General features: G+C 46.5%; 1 protein-coding gene across 4 annotated transcripts in view; it reads right to left on the reverse strand.

The window, feature by feature from the left end:
- LOC142579191 (glutamate receptor 1-like) overlaps positions 1 to 25,367 on the reverse strand; it is a 212,172-nt gene extending 186,805 nt beyond the window's left edge. For 2 of the 4 annotated variants that reach the window (XM_075689164.1, XM_075689160.1), the window contains exon 1: positions 24,476 to 25,366. In XM_075689164.1, the coding sequence (XP_075545279.1) occupies positions 24,476 to 24,560 (85 nt within the window). In that variant the 5' untranslated portion in view covers positions 24,561 to 25,366. Of the gene's footprint in view, positions 1 to 24,475 lie in introns of all 4 variants that reach the window. The other 2 variants (XM_075689163.1, XM_075689162.1) reach the window with 2 other exon arrangements.
- Between the last annotated feature and the right edge of the window lie 450 nt (positions 25,368 to 25,817).

The raw sequence follows: 25,817 nt of genomic DNA on the forward strand, positions 1-25,817 counted from the left end.
GTGCATTCTTTTACGTATGCTGTACTGCTGCTACTAGGCGGGATCAGGGACCTCTCTCAGGCACTAGTTGCCTCTTGTCCCTGCATCATGTTGTCATTTTATATAGTAGCAAGAAATAAAGGCAAATTCAAATAATTTTTCGGGCCTTCATGGTTCACCATGTGTGATTGATAAATAAGTGTTTGCCTGTTAAATATAAATATAATAATTGACAGAAGCATTTCAAGCCTCTTTAACTTGTTGATATATATATATATATATATATATATATATATATATATATATATATATATATATATATATATATATATATATATATATATATATATATATATATATATATATATATATATATATATATAGTGTATACTAGCTGTGTCTTACCAGCACTCACCTACGGGCCAGAAACCTGGAGGCTTACGAAAAGGGTTCTACTTAAATTGAGGACGACGCAACGAACTATGGAAAGAAGAATGATGGGTGTAACGTTAAGGGATAAGAAAAGAGCAGATTGGGTGAGGGAACAAACGCGAGTTAATGGCATCTTAGTTGAAATCAAGAAATAGAAATGGGGGCATGGGCAGGACATGTAATAAGGAGGGAAGATAACCGATGGTCATTAAGGGTTAGGGACTGGATTCCAAGGGAAGGGAAGCGTACTAGGGGTGGCAGAAAGTTAGGTGAGTGGATGAGATTAAGAAGTTTGCAGGGACGACATGACCACAATTAGCACATGACCGGGTTTGTCGGAGAAATATGGGAGAGGCCTTTGCCCTGCAGTGGGCGTAACCAGGCCCCTATAAGAATCTACGTCCGTTGCCAGTTCAACGACGAAAGGCGCGCCAGTGCAGAAAGAATTACGCATGCGCAGGGCGCCGAAGAAGAGAAAGTAGCAGTAGGCCGGCGTGCCTGAAGTTATTCGAGTACAAATCACGATGGCAGGCCGACGTGTGCTGACAATGTGGTCGCCAATGGAAGTGCGTGCTGTTATCCGATATGAATGGGCGCCTGTTCCCTGCATTGAAAGCCGCACTCTCGGGACGTCACTTCCAACGTACTGCTGAGGCGGGGGAGGAGGAGGGAGGCTGCGCGACAATAGCTTGCATCGCAGGGCACGCAGTTTTTACCAGTGTCTTTTCTTCAAACTGATTGCATGCTACGACAAATGTCTCAATGTTAGGGGCGAATAGGCCGAAAACAGTACAAGGGTGCAAGGTGTATAGTTTATGATTTAATGCTGCATTTCCTTTTTTTTGCGATAATGTTTCCGTGCAGTTTCCGTGCAGTTTTTGTGCAGTATTCGGCCACTCTCTCCCAAATGACTCATTCGATTAACCAATGGCTCTCAGTCCCAGGCCACTGCGGAGCACCTGACTAAGACGGCGGTCAGACCTGTAACGCAGCATAGGGTGCTAAGAATCTCTAGACCCGGACAGGCCGCCAATGGAATCTGACCCTTGCAACTTTTAACACCCGAAACCTCTCGAGTGAAGCTAGCCTAGCAGGACTCTTTGTGGAACTGTCAGACATTGTTTACGATATCGTTGGCATTAGTGAGGTTAGAAGAAATGGTGAGGCATATACAGTGCTGACAAATGGTGACGTCCTCTGCTCTCTGCTATACAGAAATACCAGACAAGAAGCAGTTCGGAGTAGGATCCCTAATCCATAACGACATAGCGCGCAACGTCGACGAATTCTGCAGAATTAGTGAGAGAGTAGCAGTAGTCGTAATAAAGCTGAATAGGAGGTATAGAATAAAGGTAGTACAAACCTACGCTCGAACCTCCAGTCACGATGAGGAAGAAGTAGAACAGTTTTATGAAGATGTTGAATTAGCGATGAGTAAAGTGCAAACTCAGTATACTGTTGTCATGGGCGACTTCAATGCAAAATTGAGGAAAAAGCAGGCTGGTAAACAAGCAATTGGCAACTGCGGCGTGGATTCTAGGAACGCTCGAGGAGAGATGTTGGTAGAATTTGCGGTAACAAATGAGCTGCGAATTATGAACACCTTCTTCAGGAAGCGTTGGAACAAAAAGTGGACGTGGAAACGCCCTAATGGTGAAAAAAGAAATGAAATTGATTTCATACTTTCTGCCAATCCCAGCGTAATGCAGGATGTAGCTGTGTTAGGTAGAATAAAGGTGCAGTCATCATAGGTTAGTAGGGGCTAGGATTCACCTCAGTTTGAATAGAGAAAGAGTAAAATTTGTCAACAAGGAACAGGCCAACCTAGACACAGTAAGGGTAAAAGCAGAGCAATCCAGGTTGGCACTTGCAAACAAATATGCAGCCTTAGAACAGAAAGAGAGAGAAAGGGGAAATGCAGGGAGGTTAACCAGAGGGGAAGATCCGGTTTGCTACCTTACGCTGGGGAAAGAGAGGATGGGGAGGTAAAGGGATGACAAAGTAGAGATGAAGAAAGAAAGGAGCTCAGACATACAATCACAGTCGGTCACTGTCGCCGCATACTGTCACCGCACAGCACAGTAGCACTTCCAGCACTATGAACATTTGTTCATGCTACAGCCACTTGTCCAATTCTGTCGCCCTCTGCTGCGATGGCTTGTGATGGCCGCATCTTAAAATACGTTTCTCTCTTAGAGGTTTTCGGTCAAAGCGTGCTATCGCATTTGCGAGCGATCGTCTCTGTAAATTATAGCGAGGACAGTGACAGAGAAGGTGTTGAAGAGTCTGCTCGTTACCACAGTTATCACACGAGGCGTCGTCGGCCCATCCGATTCGGAAAGCAAAAGACTTGGTGAACGCCACCCCCAGCCATATTCTACAAAGCAGGGTAGCTTCGCGGCGGCCGAGTCCAGCTGGAATGCAAAGGCGTAGAGAAGAGTCTAGGTTGTGCAGCCGGTTGTTTTGAAAACTTCCTGCATTCCACAAGCAGAACGTGATATCACGGCTCAGAATAGCCTTAGAGATGAAGATGACATAGAGGCACTGAATGAAACCGTAGCTAGGCTGTCTTCAGAAGCAACAATTGAAGTAGGAGGTTAGGCACCAAGGCAACCAGTAGGTAAGCTTTCCCAAGTAACAAAGGACCTAATAAAGAAACTAGAAAGAATGAAAGTGTCAAGCTTAAGAGATCAGATAGAGTTCGCGCAACTGTCCAAACAAATCAATAAGTAGAAAATAAGCGATATTCGAAACTGTAACGTGAGAAAGACTGAGGAAGCAGTAAAAGAATGGACACAGCCTGAAATCACTGAGAAGGAAACTTGACATCGGACAAACCAAAATGTATGCACTCGACGATAAGCAGGGCAATATCATCAGCAATCTCGAAGATATAATGAAAGCAGCGGAAGAATTCTACCCTGACCTGTACCGTACCCAAAGCAGCCACGATGCCTCCACTGGAAGTAGTAGAGTTATAAGGGCCTTGCAAGACATGAAACGGGGAATAGCGGCAGGAGAAGGTGGACTACCAGTCGATTTAATAAGATATGGAGGAGACATAATGCTTGAAAAATTAGCGGCGCTTTACACCAACTGTCTATCGACTTCAATGGTCCCAGAGAAGTGGAAGAATGCCAACATTATACTAATCCACAAAAAGGGAGACATTAAAGAATTGAAAATTATAGGCCCATTAGCTTACTTCCAGTCTTATATAAAATATTATATAAAATATTCCAGGAGGTCATCGATTGCATAGAATATTTCCTAAAAGATACGGGCCTCGGATGCTCACCGAGCAAATCGGAGCTACTTCTATGCTGGCCCAACAGGTGGGGTCTCAAGCCAAAGGGCTGGAAACCCCTAGCAGAGAGCAGCATATCGCTACACACCAAGAACGGTGAACCCCTCCCCAGGGCTGTGTCGATCAGCATCCTCGGCATCGTAGAGTCGCCTGGCTCCAACAACCAGACGTGGTCCTCCGGATCACCAAGACGGATAGCGCCATCAGTCTGATCAGAGGGGTCGCCAACAAGCGTAACGGCTTGTGTGAACACAACCTGGTCAGGCTCATTCATTCTTTCCTACTCTGCCAGTTTACATACGTCGCTGCAATGCATAAATGGCAAAGACCAGAACGAGTTAGACTGAATGCCTTAATTTGAAAAGTCATCCAAAGCGCCCTAGGGCTCCTGCTTTATACGCACACAGATCGGCTCCTGCAGCTGGGCATGCACAACACGATAGAGGAGATCGCGGAGGCCGAAGAGAGGACGCAGACTGCCGGCCGCTCGGTAATTGCTCAAGCAACGACGGCCGCTCGGCAATTGCTCGCTGACATGGACATTCCAGCTACGACGATCGAGAGCAACTTCTGCGGCCTCCCCAGGCATCAACGAGAACAAATTACCATCAACGCTGCTTTGGTCGAATGCGCCTCCCCAGGGGCGGTCGAGCAAGTTGCCATAGTGATCGCGTTACTTGACGGACAACGTCCAAACTTTTTTAGCCATTATCCGAGCTGCCGTACGAGCCTTCGTCATCGGCTCCATCACCAAGGAAGCCCACTGTATTCTCAAGGACAAAGTGATCACCCCACATACGCCACTGTGGTTTCCAGCACACATGGTGTCCTTTGAAGAGGGGCTCACCAACCTAAATGAGCTGGCCCACTGCAAGGCACGAGGTCTCACGTTCTGTGCCGATTGAGAATCCCCCAAACCTACGACACCCTACAATAGAGGCTCTCCCACTACGTACAACGAGGCCACGCAACAATTTTACATTAGTAGGCGTGTCTATCCGCTCCCACACAAGGAACTGACCAAAGCGCAGACAATAACCCTCAGACGTTTGCAGACGGGGATATATCCCAACCCATTTTTCTTCTAAACTATGGGGTTTTACGTGCCAAAACCACTTTGTGATTATGAGGCACGCCGTAGTGGAGGGCTCCGGAAATTTCGACCACCAGGGGTTCTTTAATGTGCACCTAAATCTAAGTACACGGGTTTTTCGCATTTCGCCCCCATCGAAATGCTGCCGCCGTGGTCCCTATTTTTCTTACACTCGATTTATCCAGACACGTATACTAGCAATACGTGCCCTCAGTGCGGCGATTCAGCCGACTTGGAACATGTGCTCTGGCGATGCCCCACGTTACGAGGCACAGATCAAGCAGACCAGTCAAGATGGAATACCCCCCTGCGAAGCCTCGAATACGGAGAGCAGATCTGGGCCGTCCACGAGCCCACAATGCGGCGGCCAGGCTCGTCTTGTCTGTCCCAACGTGGGAGCGGCCCGCTGCGCGATAAGCGCGTGTCTCAGGACTGTCAGTAAAGTTTTTCCATCCACCCATCCAACCATTCACTAAGATAATCTCCAATAAAATAAAGGCAACACAGGACTTTAGTCAACCAAGGGAAAAGGCAGGTTACAGGAAGGGTTACTCTACAATGGATCATATCCATGCCATCAATCAGGTAATGAGAAATCCACGGGGTACAATCAGCCTATCTATATGGCTTCCATAGATTACGAAAAGGCATTTGATTCAGTCGAGGTACCAGCAGTTACACAGGCATTACGCGATCAAGGAGTAAAGGACGCTTACGTTTATATCTTAGAAACCATCTATAGCGATTCCACAGCTACCTTAATTCTACACAAGAAAATAGGAAGAAACCTATAAGGAAAGTGCTCAGGCAAGGAGCCTAATCTCACCCATGCTATTCACTACGTGCTTGGAAGAAGTATTCAAGCTATAAAACTGGGAAGGCTTAGGAGTAAGAATCAACTGCGAATATCTCAGCAACCTACGATTTGCAGATGACATTATCCTGTTCAGCAACACTGGGGACGAGTTACAACAAATGATTGAGGGCCTTAACAGAGAGAGTATAAGAGTATATATATAAGGGTATATATAAGAGTATAAGTATAAGGGTATATATATATATATATATATATATATATATATATATATATATATATATATATATATATATATGAAGAGAAATTCTTCAGGCAACCTTTCAAACGAAAAGAACGGCAAGAATACGCTGTGTTGTGCGCGCTCAATCGCTACAAGTGGAACTTTCTGGTGCTTAAAAATACTGGCTTGACAGCAGGAGCGCATGCTATTCCGAGATAAAAGCCAAATGAAAGTATTGCTCTGAGCTCTCTTCAAGTTCGAGGCAGGTAACGAGTAGCTTAATTTATTCACGTGGTTTAGCGTCACAAAACAACAATCGGTCTTAAGACACCCGCAGTGGTGAGCTCCGGGTCAATTTTGAGCACGTGGGATTCCTTAACGAACACCTAAATCTAAGTACACGAGCGTTTCTTTTTTTTTTTTTCGTTTAGCCACCACCGGAACCCGACGACCGCGGGCTGGAGGCGAGCCTGTTGCCCTTTGCTCAGCAGCGGGACGCCATAGCCAGTGGGCTACAGCGCTGGGTGGTAACAACTAGTCTCAACAAGTGAGACTTCATTCTAGGCACTTTCAGCTCGGCGCGGATTGTCGACAGGGCAGCGTTACGAGTCGCGCGGTAGCTGTGCCTATATCAGCTCAGAAGCAACGAGCAGCACGTGCCACGACCACGGGGACGCAATGGTGAGCGCCATTACATCGCAGAGTGGCCCCGTTGAAGAGAGCCGCCGACCTGAAGGGACACCGTGAGAGAGTGCCTTCGAGTGCTGCTCTCGTTTGAGCCAATAATGGGACCGCCAGCGCCGAGAATTCCTCGGGAACGCCGAGCGTTCGCTGCAGACGTGTAGCCATAGGCTGGAAGGGCAAGCGTTGCGACACGGCATCAAAGCCTTAGCCGCGAGCAGCGCTTCGGCGCACTCTCTCCGCCTCCGCTTCCTCATCCTGCGCGAATTGAGCGGAAAGGAGGAGTGGGCAGTTGGCTGTGCTCGGCAAGATTCCCGGCGCCGCTGGGTAAAGGCTACGCGGCGAAAAAAAAAATCAATCATAAACGCTTAGCTGCGAAGCAAGCTTGGCGGCCGGAATGACGCGGCAAAGGCTGGAGGCCACGCGAAGGAAGGAGAGCAGGGAGGGAAAGAGAAGGGGGTGAAGAGCGTGAAAATGGCGAGGAAAAAAGGAAGTGGGGAGTGAAACGGGCAGGAAATGGGGAGTTAACCTCGGCAACTCGCATTCCTTCGGAAGTGCGCGGCGAGGCCCTTTTTCGTTGCCTCGCGTTTTCCCCTCTTCGTCGACCCTCCGCCGTTCGCTCTGTCCTTAATTTCCCCGCATTCCAGATGCCTCGTCGCGTGGCGTTGACGACGCGCAGGCTGGCGCCGCGCAGCAGCCTCACCGCGTAGCCCTGTCCGGCAGGCCTGTCGGCCAGCCAGCCAGCTCGCTTTGCACTCGACTTCCTCCATCAGGCCGCACATGCGGCTGTGACGGGCTACGGTGGAGCAAGGGATTGCATGGGGCGCAGTCTTTGCCTTTTGTCTCTTTTTTTAAGCTGTGTTGTATTGCGATAGTAATTATATGGCCACTCCAGGCGCATCTTTGCAGTTGCCGTGATGTTCCCTATAAAGTCTAAAGGCCAGAACACCGTCGACGCGCGTTGTCTGCTGTATGTACGAGTGAAAGCACGCGAAGGAAGCCGACGATCACGAATCAATCTGGTTCGCGAGAAGGTAGTAAGCATAGAGTAAACGCGCCGTCTTCCGTCGCGCGAAAGGCCGTGGGGGAATGGGAAACCATTCCGGGTGCAAGGGCAACTGACAATTGTGGCTCAATCTCGCGCGCCATATATTGAGGAAATTGGGGAGGCAATGTGGAATAAAGGGGGAGCGGCTTCTACTCTGCCAACAATTACTTAGTTTGGACGGCTGCGCGCGTTCGCGCTCGGCGTATATTGAAAGGGACCTGCAGACAGCTCACACCTTCTGCGCGCTGTGTTCTCGCCATTCTTGCATTGAAGTAGTAGACTGCATGAAGGTCCCTTTGCTCGCTTCTGCTGCCGCGAGTCACAGCGGGTGTCCGCGCTCATCGAGTGGGATGTGTTCATGTTTGTTTGTGCGTGCTGACACCATCATTGTTAATTCACTTAGTAAGCGAATGTATCCAAGTTTGTACGGCCGATAAAGTTACTATTCTTACTTGGTGTAGCTGTCTACTAATTTGTTATCGCAATCGATGCTTCACCTTTCGGGCCAAACCGCGACTTTTTTCTTTTGTTTGTTTTTCTTTCTCAAGCCGTGTGGAATGCTTCTCCAATTGTTGAGCGTTGCGCATTAGAAAACAACAGTTTGCTCCAGGACTGACCCGGAATCTACCCTTCAGATGTTCAATAGAATTCTTCGCATTATCAGACCAGCTTTTTTTTTTTTTTGTGGCTCTGTAACTAACTGTTTTCGTGGGCTAATTCCGAAGGTAGGGCAGTCTAACAATGCGGACCAAACCTGCAGCTAACGCAGTCTTAAAATGTAGACCTAACCTTGTTCACGGTGCCCTTTAGCGAAAAGCAAAATAGTTCAAAATTTATCTGAATTCATTTTTGTCTAAAAAAAAAATGTTCGCATACTTTGGTGACCATTGTAGATAAGTTCAGCCCGATCTTATTTTCCAGCTCATGTAAGCTTCAATCGTTTTCTTTCGCTTTCGAAACTTCTTTTGTCATTTGAGACGTTATGGCACGCACAAACCGGCATGTAAGCTGTAGAAAAGAAATGTTTCTCGAGCTGTACAGTAAAATGTATAACGTGGTCACCTTCAACAGTATCCCTTTCTTCCTATTTCTGTCCGACAGACAAATGCATAGCTTCTGCTTGGCGCGGATGTTGCATTCTGCTTCACGCAAGGCGCGCTGACTTGCCTTGGTGCAGAGGTCAATGTCTGCTTTCACGAAGTTTAAAAGATTCCTTTTGTGCTTCTGGATCTTATAAACATGCCTGCCCTCGTGCTCAACGTCGCCCTGCTCTGACTTTTTCCCTGTGTTCATTCCAACTAAAAGAATATGACATCGCGAGCTTTCTGTGTAAACGACTGATGACGGTTACATATTGTTCCGCGTATCTCTTTGTAAGTTTAGGTGGGTAAATATGTCCGATCATTCTAGATATAATGTTTCAATAAGAACACGTGGATAACGCAGTTCCTCACACAGGCCATGTAAATGTAAAGAGAAGAGATACCTTTACGAATGGGCATCTGTCATAAAATATATTATCTGCAAGCGCCTGAGATAATAAATATTGCTTCTATTTGCCTTTCAGTCACACAACACTTAGGGGGACTGATGAGTCTGCGATGTGAGTACCGAAAGCTTAAACTCGGAAAAATCGCCTCCTATTCGATGTCTGATATAACGTACAAGTGTCAACACCAGATGGAATCACCAAGCTGACGCAGTGCGAAGAATAACTCGATACCCTACACAGCGTTCTTTCATATCTAATCTACGTCTGCTGCGTAAGACAAGAGCTTAACACAGATTTGCGGATTAATGGCTTAAAAGCCATACCAACCTAGTGTCGCGTTTTCGCCATTGGGGAATTACGTAATATTAATCTAGAAAGCTCGGCTAATGAAGCGAACTGGAGTTGCTATAAATGCTTCAAATATTAAATTTTCCCGTCGCAGAATAAATCGAACGTGCACGTTTAGAATATATAGATGAAGTTTGTTGGGACATGTACATCCACCCCCCTCTCTCTCTCTCGATACCGCCCACACTCTTCCCGCCCACTATTCATAAGGATAAGACATGGTTCTGCGGATGCAGGCGGAGTGCGCTAATGACACGTCGGCATATGCGCATGGACCAATACAGAGAGAAGCAACAGCCCGTTCTCCCATGTGTTAATGACTAATGCGTTCAGAGCAGAACGAAACGGCGGGTCTGGTGCCGCAGCTACCAGTGCGTACGGCAGAATGCCATTAAGCGCAGTAAATATTTCATTCCGCTGAACAGCGCGTGCCGCTGCTGGCTCGCGGAACGCGAGGCTTAGACGCAGCGCCCAGTCGAAGCGTACGTGTGGCAGCAGCGTTGGCCCGTGAGTGCTGTGCCTTAAAGTACCTCTCGCTTCGGCCGCAGCGTATTTTGCCACTTCGAGGGGAAAAACAGTTTTGCTTTGGGAGAACGGCGAGGAGCTCTTTGGCGTTGCCAGCTATCGTTGCAGCAGCGTCTGAACACCTACTGAAATCGCCAGCAGCGCAAAGAAGACCGCCTCCAGCCATGCCGAGAGATAGCGGAGGTTGTACATCCTCGTGTTTTCATGCATTGTATGGAGCACACTCGAATTTGGAAGGAAGGTACGTGGGGAGTTAATGACAACCGGCGAATGAAAGCTACTTCTCTTACACTGTTGGAGTGCAGCGTAACGTGCACGATATGACGCGAACTGGATGCAGAACATCATCGTGCCACGAGTTGCAGTAATCTTCTGTAGTGACAGTCAGCGTGTGCCTGTTTTGCTGAAAAAAGAACACCGGTTTGCCAATGCCGATGGAACTTGGCATGAACTTGTCGCTGGTGTCACCACACGTGAAGGTGCGTGAGTTTTCGCGGTCGCGTAAGAACATGAGTCAGGGCTTCTCGAAGTCGAATTCTCTCTTGGCTAAACTGGCACCTTGCAGAAGAAAAAAAAAACAATGGGTTAGTTCAGTGTTGCGTTTGTAAGAGTCGTCTCCTTGTCAAGACGCAGGACCAACTCGCTCAGCTTTAGCATTTCTTGCAGTTCAAACTTCGCTGAAGGATACTTTCGCCGAAAGAGAATGGACTTTTCTCAGATTCGCTGTAAACATGCGAGGAAATAACAACAAGGGATGGTAGTACTTTTTCACATACACTACTGACTCTGATGTCCATTGACTCTCTAGTATAGCATTAGAGCTTGTAAGGGCTCCATTGTCAGCATTGACGCTGCCGGCAAAGGACGGAAGCGGTGCAAGCCAGTGCACTGAAACAGAACTTCTCGAGCCACCGGCCAAGTGAGGGGCGCACCGGACTGTCCGGCCAGCCCGTCGCCAAGGGATATCAACACGTGAAGCAAATCAAAGATGGCCCACATCTTACTCGCCGCCGACAAATCAAGAATACCGGAACGCCGACCTCGCGATTCGCAAATATTTTAAGAGTTTTACAACATCTCTATGTAAGTCTGAGAAATATGGAAGATAAGTGTGCGGCATGGTTATGGTTACAAAATTCTAAATTTTCTTTTTGACCAGATTGATGGGTAACCTTCGCACCAATCTCCTACATCTTTCTTTTATATTTCACGTCCAAAATATACATGCGTTAAAATATAAAAATGAATGGTTGTAGCCGGTTTCCTACCCTACAGTGGAGGAGAAGAGATTACGCGCATAGCTCGTCATGCAAAAGAAGCACCCATTTGTATTCTGGACTGACAAGCGTGTCCCTATTTTGCAATCTTTATCCAAAGTTCACAGCATGTTTCACTGTGTAACACTGATCCATGTTTCGTTCCGCACAAGCCACTTAAACAGCACATACTTAAGAGAGCCTATAATGAGCTTGTAGGCTCACGGTACGGAGAAATTTGTGGACTTAGATGTTATTGATTACGGCAGAAAGGCTTACTGGCTAGTCGATTTATTTAAGACATGAGAAAACCTTAGACAATAAGGAAGCAAATGCATTAGATTGGCTGGGCGGTTACGGCAAGGTTTACGTGAGATCTATTCGACACTCGGTGAGATGGGAGTCATGATAAATATCTTAAAACGAATGGGTTTGAACAGAAGTCGCTTATTCTTGCCTGGAGAACAGTAAATGCCGCTTAGGAGTGAATGACGCTACAGTCATATACTCAACAGCTTGCGACGACATTTAATAAAAGTAAGTAATAAAAAGCTCATAATTGTTTTCGAATGGCTGCGTTGGCGATGAGATTTCATTATAGAAGGAGGCGAACATTAAATAAAGGTACGGCCAGCCCTCTCATGACGCCATGCTTATTGTGCACTTATTCTTGCGCTGACAGGGCGTTGTCGTGTGTCCTGTGCCCCTTCTTGCATTCGTGTCTGTTGGCGCTAAAACAAGCTCATCAAGTTTGAACTGTCATGCTAAATTAGCACGACAGCTCAGCTATTTTAAGTGAATTACTTCGATGAAACTATGAAATGTGATGAAACTATGATGAAAAAAAAAACGTCAAATCACAGTCTCTCACTCAGGCACATGGTTATACCCGTCTTGGTCTTTGATGTGAGATGGAGAGATTCCACTGCTTAATCCATCCTGATGGGCATGTACAGAAGTGCAGAAAGCGAAGTTTGTGGGAACTCGCCATGGTGCCTTAGTGGCTATGGCGTTGCGTTGCGAAAAGCGAGGTTGCGGAATCGTATCGCTGCCACTGCGGCCGCATTTAGATGGCGGCGAAATGCAAAAACGCCCGTGTGCAGTGCATTCTGTGCATGTTAAATATCCCTAGGTGGTCAAAGTTAATCCGGAGTCTTCCATACTGCATGTCTCACATTCAGATCGTATTTTTGGCATACAACGTTTCAGAATCAAAAACAATTGGGGGCGCACGGACAACTGCACACCTCCTGCGCTACCGTCCTTGTATCAGTGCACAAAGAAAATTCATCAGCACCACGCTCAACAAGCTCGACAACCATCCCCCTTATGTAAACATAATCCTTGAGAAATTTTTCTTCACATCCTTATTTTTGTACATGCGTGTATTTTTCTTTATCTCTCTGTCTCTCCTAACCCCTTCCCTAGTGCAGGGTAGCAAATCGATTATCTTCTGGTTAACCTCCCTGCCTTACAAATTCTCATTTATTCATCTCTCTCTCTCTCTTTGGACAATTCGTCATGTTTTATGCCCGTCCCCGCAGTACAGTAAGCATAGTCGCCTTCCTACGGGCTCAACCGGTTGGACGACCGGCCCCTGCCGGAAGAGAAAAATTTACAGCATCGATGGAACTGGACATCGCATCAAAATGCCTTGAAAACGCTACTGCGTTTCTTTGGATAGACCCGCCTGTGTAAACGCCTGTAATCGGTACTGTCATTTGTTGTTACCGGTTTCTGTTGTTTCTTTCTTTCTCGTTCTTTACCATCTTTCCAGCCCCCATTTTCCCCACCACAGTGCAGGGTAGCAAACCAGGTACTCGTATCGGTTTAACCTCCCTGCCTTTCCTTTCCCTCTGTCTTGCACCCCGAGAATCTGGAAAAGCGCTAGTGTGCTTTCAAAAGCATTGTGACTGATTGAAGAAACTTAAGTTGCTGTCAGATGCATTGAATGTGTTTGTGCGGCAATATTTTCTTCAATCTTTTCTTCTCATGTTTTCTGCCCTTACCCATCCTCCATTACAGAGTAGCCAACCAGTCGGTTAATGCGGTTAACCTCTGTGCCTTTCACCTCTTGTTCTCTCTCTCTTTTTGATGTGGCCCTATTACATCCATCCGCAGCGACCACGTGTTTATGAAACATCGGCCATGATGAGCAGCCTCCTCCTGTCTTTTTACGTACTTCACTTCAATAGACGTGCGCTCTTTTTAGCAATCGCATAGTGCATTCGTTTTACCCATCACCAATTGAAAAGGTGTAGCCATCTCTACTGTTGGTACACTTTAAGAAAAATTCTCACACTTTGTCGCTTAACTTGTCCTCAAACGGTATTCCTTACCTAACTTCCGGCCCCTTATTGCCGTTAACGGTGCATGCCCAGCATTTCCGAGTCGCGATTGGCATGCGAGTATCAGCCTGACATACCGTCATTGACAGGACTGTAGCTTGCGACCACCTGACGCCAGCTCCTTAAGGACCCGCTTTTTGGTCTTAATTTTTGAGTTTCTTCGCTTCACTTTAGCACTCAGTTGCCGAAATTCGGTCGAAGGCTTCCCACTACACCAATCGGGAGGACTTTTGGCCTCCCGGACGGACGGACGGACGGACGGACCCAATGTTGACGTTTGTTTTGTTAGATTTGATCTACTAAGGTGGCTGCTTCTGCCGCATAACGGCACAACAAACACGTTAATACACCAGCTTTTTCCCTCTTCACTTTCTTCGCCAGTACGTAGTCCAATTTGTAATCTATGTTTAATAGAATGTAACTTGAAGATATCGCTCATAGTAGCATTTCTGAGTTGAAATCTTCCTTTGTTAGTTCGCTGCATAGATAGCGCACATAAGCACTGAGCGGACCACAGTACTCTTGAGTGCAGCTTCGTCCGCGAAATATGCTGATTTTCTGTTCGGCACTTCCGCATTTCTAAATATTCTGTGAACATACCGTAAACAACATACTGTGAATAGCACACTTGCAAAACCGGCTCAACTATGCGTGCGAAATATGTCGCGCTGCTAGCAAAATGCCTATGCGGCTTCACTTCGTTACAAGCAGGAGTCAGGAAGCCACTTTTTATGACGATGAGAGCGAGGAATGCGTGAGTAGAGGCCAGGACACGTTCCGTCGCATTTTTTTTTTTGCGTTTCTCCCTCCTTTACATTTATTATTTCATTTCTTATCTTCAGCACTTTTCCAGCCGCGCTCTCGCCGGGTAATTAATCACCCGCCGTCGCGAGTACAGTATCCGCGAGAATTTGCACGCGTCAGACCTGATGTTCATTTCCGGTTTCCTGGGCGCGCACCAATGCTAAGGGGTTCGGGGAAGGGGGAATCGCAGCCACAGGCTGGCGTTTAAGCAGAGAGATGTCGATGCGCTAATGACATCGTTGGAAACGCCTCGTTTTCCGCACGCAAGGTTACAGGGTCGTAGAGAGAATGGAAAAGCGAGGATCTGCCCATTAGCCTTCGTCGTTATCTGCGAAATAAATGTAGGCTGGTTAGCATGCCGGCCGTATCTTTAGGAATTCTTTTTCGTTTGCGTAAACAAACAAAAAAAAACATTCGCATCACCTGTCTTCCATATTGGAGGATCCAGAACACTATTGACTACGTGGTTAAATTTTAGGAGTGTTAAGATATGGAACTTTGGTCGTGATTGCCGATATAAGCAAATGGAGGACTGAATAAGGCAGTTAAGATAACGATGTGTCAGTGACTTAGCTAAATGTGTGCGTGGAATGCAACACACACAGACGGATGCACACACGTTCTTGCCCATGTCGGTAGCCGCGGTCTTGGCAGTAGCGAAGTAAAGCTGTAGTGAAGTGTGTGCGTACGTCAATTTTTGCAGCTGTGTACAAAAAACATACTGCGTGTCCACTTGGAGAATTAGTGCTTTTACAGGCGTGCTGTCACCCGTGTTACAAAACCTAATAGCGCATTGTAGCTCCAAATCCTTTTGTGAAATCCTACATAACGATGTGCTCATTACTACGTTGTTTTCTTAAAGCCCTCATCACTGCGAAAAAGAACGTATTTGGCGAATCTGGGGAAGGAAATCTCTGAAAGAACATATGAAAACTTTTTAATCTCTAGCAGCCCCCCATAATCCATCATCCGTCTTCCTACCGACTAATCCCAGTACGGGCTATTTGCGCATGCCACGGTAAGGTGGGCTTGTGTTTATCTACGAAGTTATTGTTTTTGTGATGGAGGGGAGGGGGTGACGTTTGCATGTGCTAGTCTGGCTCTCAAATCCCCCGGCTATAACGTTCGCATGAGCGTAATTTCTGGCAGTCATTATCTGTCTCGAGAAGATGCTCGGCATACCCGCGTCCCAGTTTCAGAACGCATGAAATGTCTCTGCCTTCGTACGTGCTCTCCAGTGCTATGAAGATGACGGCTTCTCGAGAGGGCACTGCGTGGCCACGCTTTCAAGCAATAGTACGTCATCCACGCTGTGTAACTGAGAACTAGTTATCAAGAGATTATGCCTAGGATAAGCCGGCTCTGTCAGCCTGACGCAGTGCGTCGCTCGTGTAATTATCCTCGCCCCTTTTGTTAGTCGGAGATAAGACGAGTAGACGCCTGTGGCGCGAGTTCTTGGGATTCCTGTGCGAGAGGGCTTTAGGAGGCCACAAGAGCATTACTATTTTGGCACATTCCTGGTTGTCAATCCTTCGTAATCTATTGTTGCTGCTATGGGGTCGGAGGTCACGCTGTGGGTTAGCTAAACAGGAGATACCAGAGTAAAGTTATGTAGAGTAAAGTAATGAAGAGACGTAAAAAGAAGGGAGAGAAAGAGCACCAGAAGTGAGCGAAAGTCTCGAATGTCGCTTACGACAGGCAGCGCAAAGGGCTTAATGAGAGAAGCAGACGTTATCTCCAGCGTAGGTCAGGCTGTTCAGTTAACTGAAGCTGGACTTTGATTTGAGCCTCTTGCTTCATAGCTAACTGGGAAGAACGCAGCCCAAGAATGATAGGGACAAAGAACACGCATTGACAGTATTCGCGGGATGAGCGCTATCTCGTGTACTGTGTGTTAGTTGATTAGCAAAGCGTCTTTACATTTTCTTTTATTTACCCACTTTAGGCACACGTTCCAAATGTGGATATGAGCACATATGAGCACGGGTAATAAAGAAGTAATATTCAGTAAGCAGAAATCCCGACAATCCCACATGGTTTGAAAATTTACGCTCATCCAACACACTGCTAGAATCGGTGGTCACGAAGCTTCTCGGTGGCTTCCATCATACTCTCAGAACCAGGGCGATATGAAGTCCTATCATGGCATAGAGGCAGGGCCAGTGTGTTGTGGCCTAGTGAGTAGTGGCCTAGTTCGTTTCGGTTTAGAGGGTAGTGGCCTAGAGGGTAGCATTGTAGTGTGTAGTGGGCAGTCGGCTTTTGTTGACTCGGCAAAGCTCGCAGCACCCGAAGCAGCAGAGGAAAATAATTCTTCGGTGTAATATCCATCCCCAAAAGTGCGTCAGGACATACACAGTGATTGCGCCTCGAAAACGCTTCCTCGCGCAGGGCTGGAGTAAATTAAATGTAACGTCAATGACGTTTCTACAGTTTTGGAAAACGATATCTCCAGACAGTCACAGGATCTTTTTATAAGTATATGTAACTTTCTAAATATGAAAACGGCTGAAAATATTCTTGAAATATTGTAATTTTAATGATTTAATAAAGCAGCGTAGCTATTATTTATCCTTATGATAGTATGACGCAGTGTCAGCTTTGCTGTTCTTGCAATCTTCTTTCTCGCATTTGATTTTTTTCATGTCCTTATGGTGTGTGCTGACGAGCTGAACTAATCTATTCTAACATATCTTTTATGTGTATTAAAGTTAGCGTCAACGCCTGACGTCTCTCTATCGCGTACGAATGCTCAGTCTCTGCTATATCGCGAAAATAAAATAGACAAACTATAATAACGATGATCAAAGAGGACCACTCAGCTAATAGCTGATGACTATTGTTTGGCCGTGCAGAAGCACTAATGTTGTAGTACATAATTGCGTTTTGACTGTGCTTACCTATTCATTATGATTCACCAATACACACCCCTTTTGTTCCCTGACATTCTCATATATAATTTTTGGTCAGTGGGGCCGCGGTCACCGAGAGAGAGAGAGAGAAAACATTTATTTATCATGAGTTTGTGCGACTTCCTCGCAGGGTGGAGCCCTTAGTTCAGGGTACCATTGGCTCGCGCCACTCGGCGTGCCCGCCGGATCAGCCGTCGCTGCTCTTGCGGGTCTGAGCTGGTCAGCGCAGTCTCCCAGGAGGAAGGGGAAGGTGAAGGAATAGGGGAGTAGCCCGGAGGGTGTGGGCACTCCCAGGTGCAATGATATGCTGTGGGCTTTGCTCCACAATAGGGACAGTATGAGGGATATTGTGCGGGGTGGAAGAGGTGAAGATGAAAACGGCAGGGAAATGAATTAGTTTGAAGCTGTAGCCACGCGACGGCATCTTCTCGATTAAGGGAATTATGTGGTGGAGGGAATCTGGTATCTCTGTAATATTGTAGAGTTTCAGTGTAGTTCAGTGGTTCTGTCGGTGCGTCGTCTGGATTGGACAGCTCTTTCAATGGCGCCCGGTTAGCGAGCTCTCGGGCTACCGCATTAGCGCATTCATTACCATGGAGAGAGGCGTGTCCAGGTGTCCAGCCGATACGCATCCTGTGTAACGCTGTGGGGTGTAATGATGTAAGGATGCGGTGTGTAGGGTGTCACCCTCCCTTGTGCCAAAGTCCTGCAGGCGGTCTGAGAATCAGTGACCACTGTGATAGGTCACCGAGTACAAAAGTGCATGTAGTCTCATAAAGGTATGAATGTCTTTAGTAAAAAAATGCGAGCAGATGAGGCAGATTTACTCGATATAAAACAGAGGTAGGCCTGAAGCGTACATTTTTATCCCGCTAGTTATTATGCGGAGACAGTAAAACGGAGAAAGAAACTTTTTGTGAAGTATGACGAAGGATGCAAAGTATGAAGTGCATTGGCATTGTAGTTATACAATCAAGACAATCTCGAACTGCATTACGTATGCTTTTAGTAAAGTGTCATTTGAAACTCCAGTATATGCCGTAGCCTAATTTAGTGCTTCTTATGTCGAAAGTGGTGAAAATATTGCGAGCTTTCGTAAGAAGAAAAGACTTCACTATCGCTCGGAAATAGTGAAATTCGCAATAGCAACATGTGCCCTAAATAAATAAATAAAAAAGTTGCTTCTTGAATATTCCTAATAAGCAACCCGGATTGCTAGTTACCAAGCAAGTAATATTGCGCGCCCTTCAGGCAATGTACTTGAACAGGCCAAATTGCTCAGAATGCCATAGGCAATTGAAAAAAAAAATTGTATACCTGTTCGGACTAAAAACACAAGGCATACACAATGGTATGACCTATTAACTTATTCATGAAAGCAAGGGGAGAGAAAACACATTTGTAGTTTACTCTGCAATATTTGCCTTATTAGTTCTATTATATATAAATAATAATGTTTAGGAACCAATGTGCTGCTCAAACCACATTTTCTTCCAGAACGTAAGTAATATTGTTCCGCCTTTGCACTATGTAGCACATGGGACGTCAAATTCTAATGTTCGAAAGCAACAGAATATTTTTCCCAACACTGTATATTTAGATTTCTTACTTTTTATCTAGACGCATGACTTCAGCAGCAGTTCTACTATGTCTTTTTTCCAAATACCGTTTGATCGTTTCGCTGCTCATTTGTCTTCCACTAAAGATCGTTCGTCATTTGTCACCTGGTTTCTTTTCTAAATTGCTGTGCAGCATTCGTTTTTATCGGTCATTCATACTTACATTTCGTAATTGTAACTTGCTATCAAGCTGTTTGGAAATCGACTGACTAGTACTTTCTATATAATGCGTGTTCAGGTAGAGATAAAGGTAGACCTCCACACTGCCTGGCAACATTTGGCATTTTAGAGGATCACTGCGTTTCCTTGATTTCGATAATATTTCCCAAAATTGTTCACTGTTCCCACTTTGCTTTATTATGTTTAGGAAATTTTAAAAATATATCTAAATATTCCTATCACTTTTTGTACTGAATTTTCATTTGCGACATACCGCTGCAACAATAAATAAATAAATAAATAAATAAACACACAAATGAATAAATAACTTGCTTGAAATCTGTCCGAAATACTTTACCGTTCTTCATTTCACCCTCGAAAGGGAAGCCCGAACAAGACGAAATAAATTATAGAGCGTGTTTGTATCGCTACGTCCTCCGGTAAGTGTTACAACATAATAATTATTAAAAAGCGTTGTTATTTCCTAATTAGAGGAGGTTACGCAACCGACAATGTGGTGATGCGTATCGCATCGATGCATATAAGATACATCAAGATAAACTACAACGTGCTGCTTCAGTCTGCACCTTAAGTTTGCTGAAAATGTTTGTACATTCAGGTGGCGCGGTAGCCCAGTTAGTATGGCGCTGCGCTTCTCAGTAGGAGGGCTGCGTATTCGTTTCCGGCCGCGGCGGCCGCATTCCGATGTGGGCGGAATGCAAACACACGCGTGTCCCGTGCACTGGGGACAGGTTAAAAAAGCCCATGTGGCCAAATTATTCTGAAGCCCCGCACTACGGCACGACTCAAAATCAGGTCGTGGTTCTGCCACTTAAAAAAAGCAAAATTTATGTCTTTATTGAAGTTATTTTACCGCGTTAACGCTATATTGGCAGAGTGGTATTTCTGCAATGTCATTTCAAGAAAACTTACAAAAAAGTAGTATTTCTGTTTTGCTGATTAACCTCAGATGGTTAAGTAAGAAGTTGCAGTTTCGCCCGAAAGAATGAACTTTGATAGAGGCAACAAGGTATTAGACAACTACACGAGCCAAGGTTCATAGTTCTAGCGCCAGTAAATATTGAACAGATCTCACTCGATGACAACTTAGACTTGCCGTCACAAGTCTGGCGTGATGTGCGCAGGCAGATGGGAGCGAACGCTTCGTGCTACCTCTCACTTCAACGCGTCTCCGAAACATGAGATTACGCTGCCTCCAACACTAGGCGCGTGCGAAGATTGCCCACATGGCGCCACCAGCCATCTCGGCTCGCCAAACTTTGGCACCCGCCGCAGATTGCCTCCGAGGTAAAGCACGCGTTCTGCGCATGCGCCCAGCCTCGCGGACAGCGCAGCCACAGCCGGGCAAGAGCAAAAGACGCCCCCACACCTACCCCCTACAGCCCTTACGCACACTTGGCCATGTGACCTCCCGCAATGGACTCGCTGGAACGCTAGTGGACCGTACAACAAGCCACCATTCTTCTCAGCTCACCTTCACGCGCTTTCCCTCACAACCTCAGGATAGGGCGCGTGGGTGCGATAGGACCTTATCGCTCTGGACAGAACATCACTGCGACGGTGAGGTTAACGGCGAAACTTCTCCTGTCGTTTTCCTATAATTTCTACCGGAATTAAAATTAATTCGCAGGATTATACGATGCTAAGAATATCCAAAAACACACTTAGTGTGCTTTATGAGCTGGTTATTTGTGGCACTATGCTGCACTATGTGTCAAAGGTGGCACTCCGCTTACCACCGGGCTCTACCCGTACACGGGAGCCAATATGTACTGCGAGCGCCACTTCCTCAAGGACCAGTTCACAACCCCGGGCAGCCTCTTCAACCGCCTCTACCAGAGGAGCCGCGTCTCAAACGCGAGCGTCTCAGAATGCTAGATGCCACGAGGGAAGATGCTCCCCTCACCACAGTGCAATCATACTATACCGCCTTTGGGTACCACACATTGCCAGTATACCACCGGTTCCAGGCGCTGTATTTCGCAATGCACGAATGACTTTAGAAAGAAATAGTACAGAGGAGAAAGGGGTGCGCTTTCTGCTCAGTACTATTATTTTTTTTCCTAATGCTATTCGTGCGGCTATATATATATATATATATATATATATATATATATATATATATATATATATATATATATATACACTATGTGACCTACCTTCGTCATGTGACCGCCTATCCGCACTTCACACACATACGCTTTTGTTCAACTTTGAGACTCCAAGTGCTCGCGCATAAAAAAGAAAGTGTATTACTTATGTTAGAATTGCATTTGTTGCCTCTTTATATTCTGGTGCAAGAAATACTGGCGATTCTTTTTTCGCATAAAAGCAGTAGTTCTTTTTTTAGTAGCTTCACCTTCCATTCTTACCTGTCCGTAAAATTATGACAAAATTACCGTCATCGCAGCGGCCTAATTGACCTAAAGAACGTTGTCTCCGTGCACACAGTGACCCCCCTCCTGTTTCCTTCTGGAGCACAAAATGGGATGTGATTAAGTAATCATTCGCCAATATTTTGTTGTCACAATTTTACGGTTTCACTACTTTCGAGCGCTGAAGATAGTGTTCGGCGCATCTGCAAACGATGATGGACGAGGTGTCCGATAAGCAGGGGTGATATCAAAAGACAAGATAAAGAAACCTTGCAAGAAGTAAAACAGTGATCGCGTGCTTCCGCCCACGGAGGAGTTCCGACGATTGCGACATTATTGCATGAGCTTGCGTCTTGAAGCAGGGGACATACACCTTGCGCGAAAGAATAACTTGCGCCCAATGAGTTGGAGAATTATCCTCCTTAAAGTGCGCAAAGCACGTAGAACACCGGCACGCTTAATATCAGGCACTTTTCGTTGCCTACAGAATGACGGGACTCGGTAATTATAAATATTGCTTTCACTCTCTCCAACGGGAATTTATACTACTCTAATCGACGTTGTGTCCCTTTTGCGATGTGCTGCCCGCTTGCATGACGGCGATTTGCAATGAACTCATACGAAATATTTTCGTACGTGTTTGATGTGAGAATGCATAATGCTGGCTTTAACGAGAACTGAATATCTTCTGACGAGAGATAGACACAAATTACCTCCAATTAAGGAGAAAAGTATTAAGCCCGCACTGGTACTTTCGCGTAGATAGGGAATGAGGACTACAAGCAGACGTGTAAAGTGTTACGAACGCCGTGACATAGATAACCAGTCTTCTTCTTTCTTTTTTTTGTTGAAAATGATAAGCTCTTCATACACGTCCATTAATGGCACCTAACCCCATATATATATTCCACTGCTGGAGGAAGTGTTAAAAAAAAAAGCACTTATCTCGCTTTGAGGACCATTTCCCGCTGCATGAGTTGTATTGTCGCAGAGGGCTGTGCCAATTCTTACCAATGTGGTCTTAACATAGGCTGAATAATAAGTAATTCTTAGGTTATTATTCGTTTCGCAACAGTGAAATGTGGCTGCCTGCACTGCTGGCCAAGAGCTTCCTCGATCAAGGGAATTCTTTTTACGCATGTCCTCAGCATCATGATAATTCATTCAGTAAACGATGGAAAATGCGAAGTTTCGCAAAATAAAAGTATACAGCGCAGTTGTGAATGAAGAAAAAATGAGGCGCCTGGGCCAACGCAATTGTTTGCGAATATGATAAATTAAATTTTGTTCGCTTAGTAATGTGGACCGAAGGGCTATGCAGCAGTATCTGAAAAGAGGTTAGGAACAGGAATAAACAGAACCCCGATGAAGAACACTAGGTAAGTAAGAGGGGCCGAGTTAAATACAGAAGTGTCTAGTTATTCAGAAGTGTTTCTTTTTTTTTTTTGAGAGCTGCATGTACGATATTATGTTCGTCATCGTGTGTATACGGCGTTGGTTCGTACGAACCACTCTAACACATAAATTCATACTGGCACAGCTTCGTATAACTGTATGTATTTCAGTCTGCCTGGTCCGCTCTGAAATAGGCTTGTGCACGTGTCGCAGTCTGCTTTATTTTCCTATTCACGAAAAAATTCTCGTTGACTTTTCTGGTTCTGAAATTCCGGTTTTAAAACAGCGAAATAAAATTGCAGTTTACTCTATTAAATTTATCATATTCAGGCTGGACAAGTATCAAAGTTTTCATCTCTCTTCATTTATTGACGTGCAAGTATGAGGCCTAGAAAAATTAGTACATTGTCACTCTATGTCGAATAATTATATTCTGGGGTTTTACGTGCCCAAATCCACGATTTGATTATGAGGCACGCCGTAGTGGAGGACTCCGGTATAATTTTGACCGCCAGAGGGTCTTTAACATGCCCCCAATGCACGGGACATAGGCTTTTTTTGCATTTCGTCTCTAGTGGCAGCCGCGGCTGAGGTTTGACCCCGCGACCTCGTGCTTAGCGGCGCAGCACCATGGCCGCTAAGTCACCGCCGCGGGTTCTCTGTCGAACAATGCAGCAGTGTGTTAAAGAATAAGAATGTCGGTTTCTACCTAAAGCAAAAGGGCGCCGCTGCGGCGACGGTCATTTGGCCAATTTTCATGCAATGTTACAAGACAAATTTTCGCACGCGTACAGTGAAAATACTCTGTCGTGTCATATACCTAAACTGTGCTTGGCAAACAACTTGTAATGTTTCGCGTCACTCTAGGTAGTGACACATCAGCAATGAAATAGGCTTTCTCGCGATTATCAAAAGGTTACTTTTTCTAGGCATAATTTGTACAAAGGTTCACGATGACAGCCATGGCGGAGGAATTTTAAGAGAACGCAATATAAATTTTTCATGTCATTTACGCAACGAACGCTGCAAGGAAGAGAATTTGAATCTCACGCTACATCCAAGAAAGGGCGTGTCTTTAGCGGTAAAGCTCGAAAACAGTCAGAAAGTGTGGAGCACAATTTCACAATTGGAGCTACGCAATTGAAAGCATCATTTTTATGACATCGTAATTATGAGAGTGCTCTGATAATGACATAGAGTTCTGAGTTTATTGAGGAAGCGTATACACTTCTTAAGACCTTAAATTACGATCTTTCGCCTTCTTTCGCTTCTCAGGAAGACAAACTTAAGCATCTTTTCATGCACGAATTTGCTTGCTGTAATTGAGGTTTCGGACAGCTGCATGCAAATATCTTGCATGACTGTGTTCTAAGTTAAATCGCTGTTAGGTAACTACCCTCGCTGTCGACAGCATTTCCTTTTCTTTTTCTCCTCAAAACTGAAGTGCGCCACTATGTCTTAAATCTGCTATTAGCGAACTCTTCACAAGTGCTGCTTATACCCGTGAGACTGAAAACACCTTGAAGCACGGCGAGCAAAAGTGGGGTGCAGCATGGCTGCGACAGTGGGAATAAAACAACAGGTAGACACTGCATTACGCGCAGAGACCTTTGCGTATCACTGTCACCGAGTATAGAGGAAACTCACCGAGCGGGAGCTTGTCGGGCCCGGCCCGTCCGAGCCCGGAGGAGCCCCAGAGAAAGGTTGCTGCAATGAGAATCCACGATCCCATGTCCTTCGGCACAAGACGGCCTAGAAGAAATGGCCGATGTCCTCGATAGTGATGGGGTGGCTCGCTATGAGCGCCAATTCCAGGCGGGGCGCGATCGCGTCACCTCCGGCCGGAGCAACCTTCCCATTGGGTGTGAACGCCACACACCACCACAAGGAGGAGCGCTTTAAGGAAGCAGTGGCCATGTCCTTCTTCTGTATTGAAATCCCTACAGCTCTTACGAAGGCATGCCACGAGGCACGTAACTTATCATCGCGCGCGTGAAAGGAGCAACAGAACAAACGGACGAAGGGAGATTTTCGCTCATTTAAATCACGAAAGGAGACGCATACGGGAATTGCCTCCGCATTTACTTGGTTACCCGGTTAGAGCGCTCCATCGCGATCACTTCCTGCAGCCGGGGAGTGGGCAGCTAGGACGTTTCGGGCCTCCTTCCTTCTGCCAAACCTACAGTTTACCTACCAACCGAACACTCGCTCGTGGCCAAACTGTTCCCGGCGCCGCATTCACACCGTCCGTTCGCGGGACCAACTTTCGGGTCGCTTCTTATCCTAGACGAAAGGGTTTTTTCTCGGACGAGGCGACGCGCGTGGTCGTGTCGTCGGCGGCAGAGCGGCGGGCTTTTTGCTTTCAATCGCCGGGATGCGCGGGCGCGGCGTGCGTGCGCCTGCCCAAGCAGCGGGTCCGCGTGGTTTGATGCGGGATTTTGCGGGCGGCGCTCCAAGCGGCGGCGACCCGCTAAGGCAGGGCCCCCACGGTGCGCATGCGCGGAAGATGAGGCGCGCGCCCGCGTGCGCGCGCGATGCGTTCGCGCACGAGACGCGCCGTGCCGTGGCCGAGGCAGCGACGGAGCAGCGAGCGCGATCCGCGCTGGCGGCACTTTTGGCGGCGGGGCGGAGCGCTCTCTGGCGGAGGAGAGCTGCGGAGAAGAGCGTCGGCGGCGGTAGCAGTGGCAGGGAGAAGCAACACATTGCTGTTTACAAAAGAGCGGGCGGCTGCGCCACGAGTCTTACCCCTCTCTACGCTCCCACCTCCTTCCCATTTCTGTGGGCCTGAGCCAGCAGAAATAATCGCTGCTAAGCACGCCGACAAGCTGGCCGGCCGTTTCTCGCGGGACATGGATGCAACCGGCTGATATGATGTGCCTGGGATGCGCCGTTTTTCTTTGCTCTTCTTTTTCTTTGCTTTCTCTTTTGCTCTGAAGTCTCTCTATCTCTCTCTTTGATATACCTTTCTTTAGCTATTTTCTTGCCGAGG

This window comes from Dermacentor variabilis, chromosome 4, assembly GCF_050947875.1.
Source record: "Dermacentor variabilis isolate Ectoservices chromosome 4, ASM5094787v1, whole genome shotgun sequence".
Taxonomy (NCBI): Eukaryota; Metazoa; Arthropoda; class Arachnida; order Ixodida; family Ixodidae; genus Dermacentor; species Dermacentor variabilis.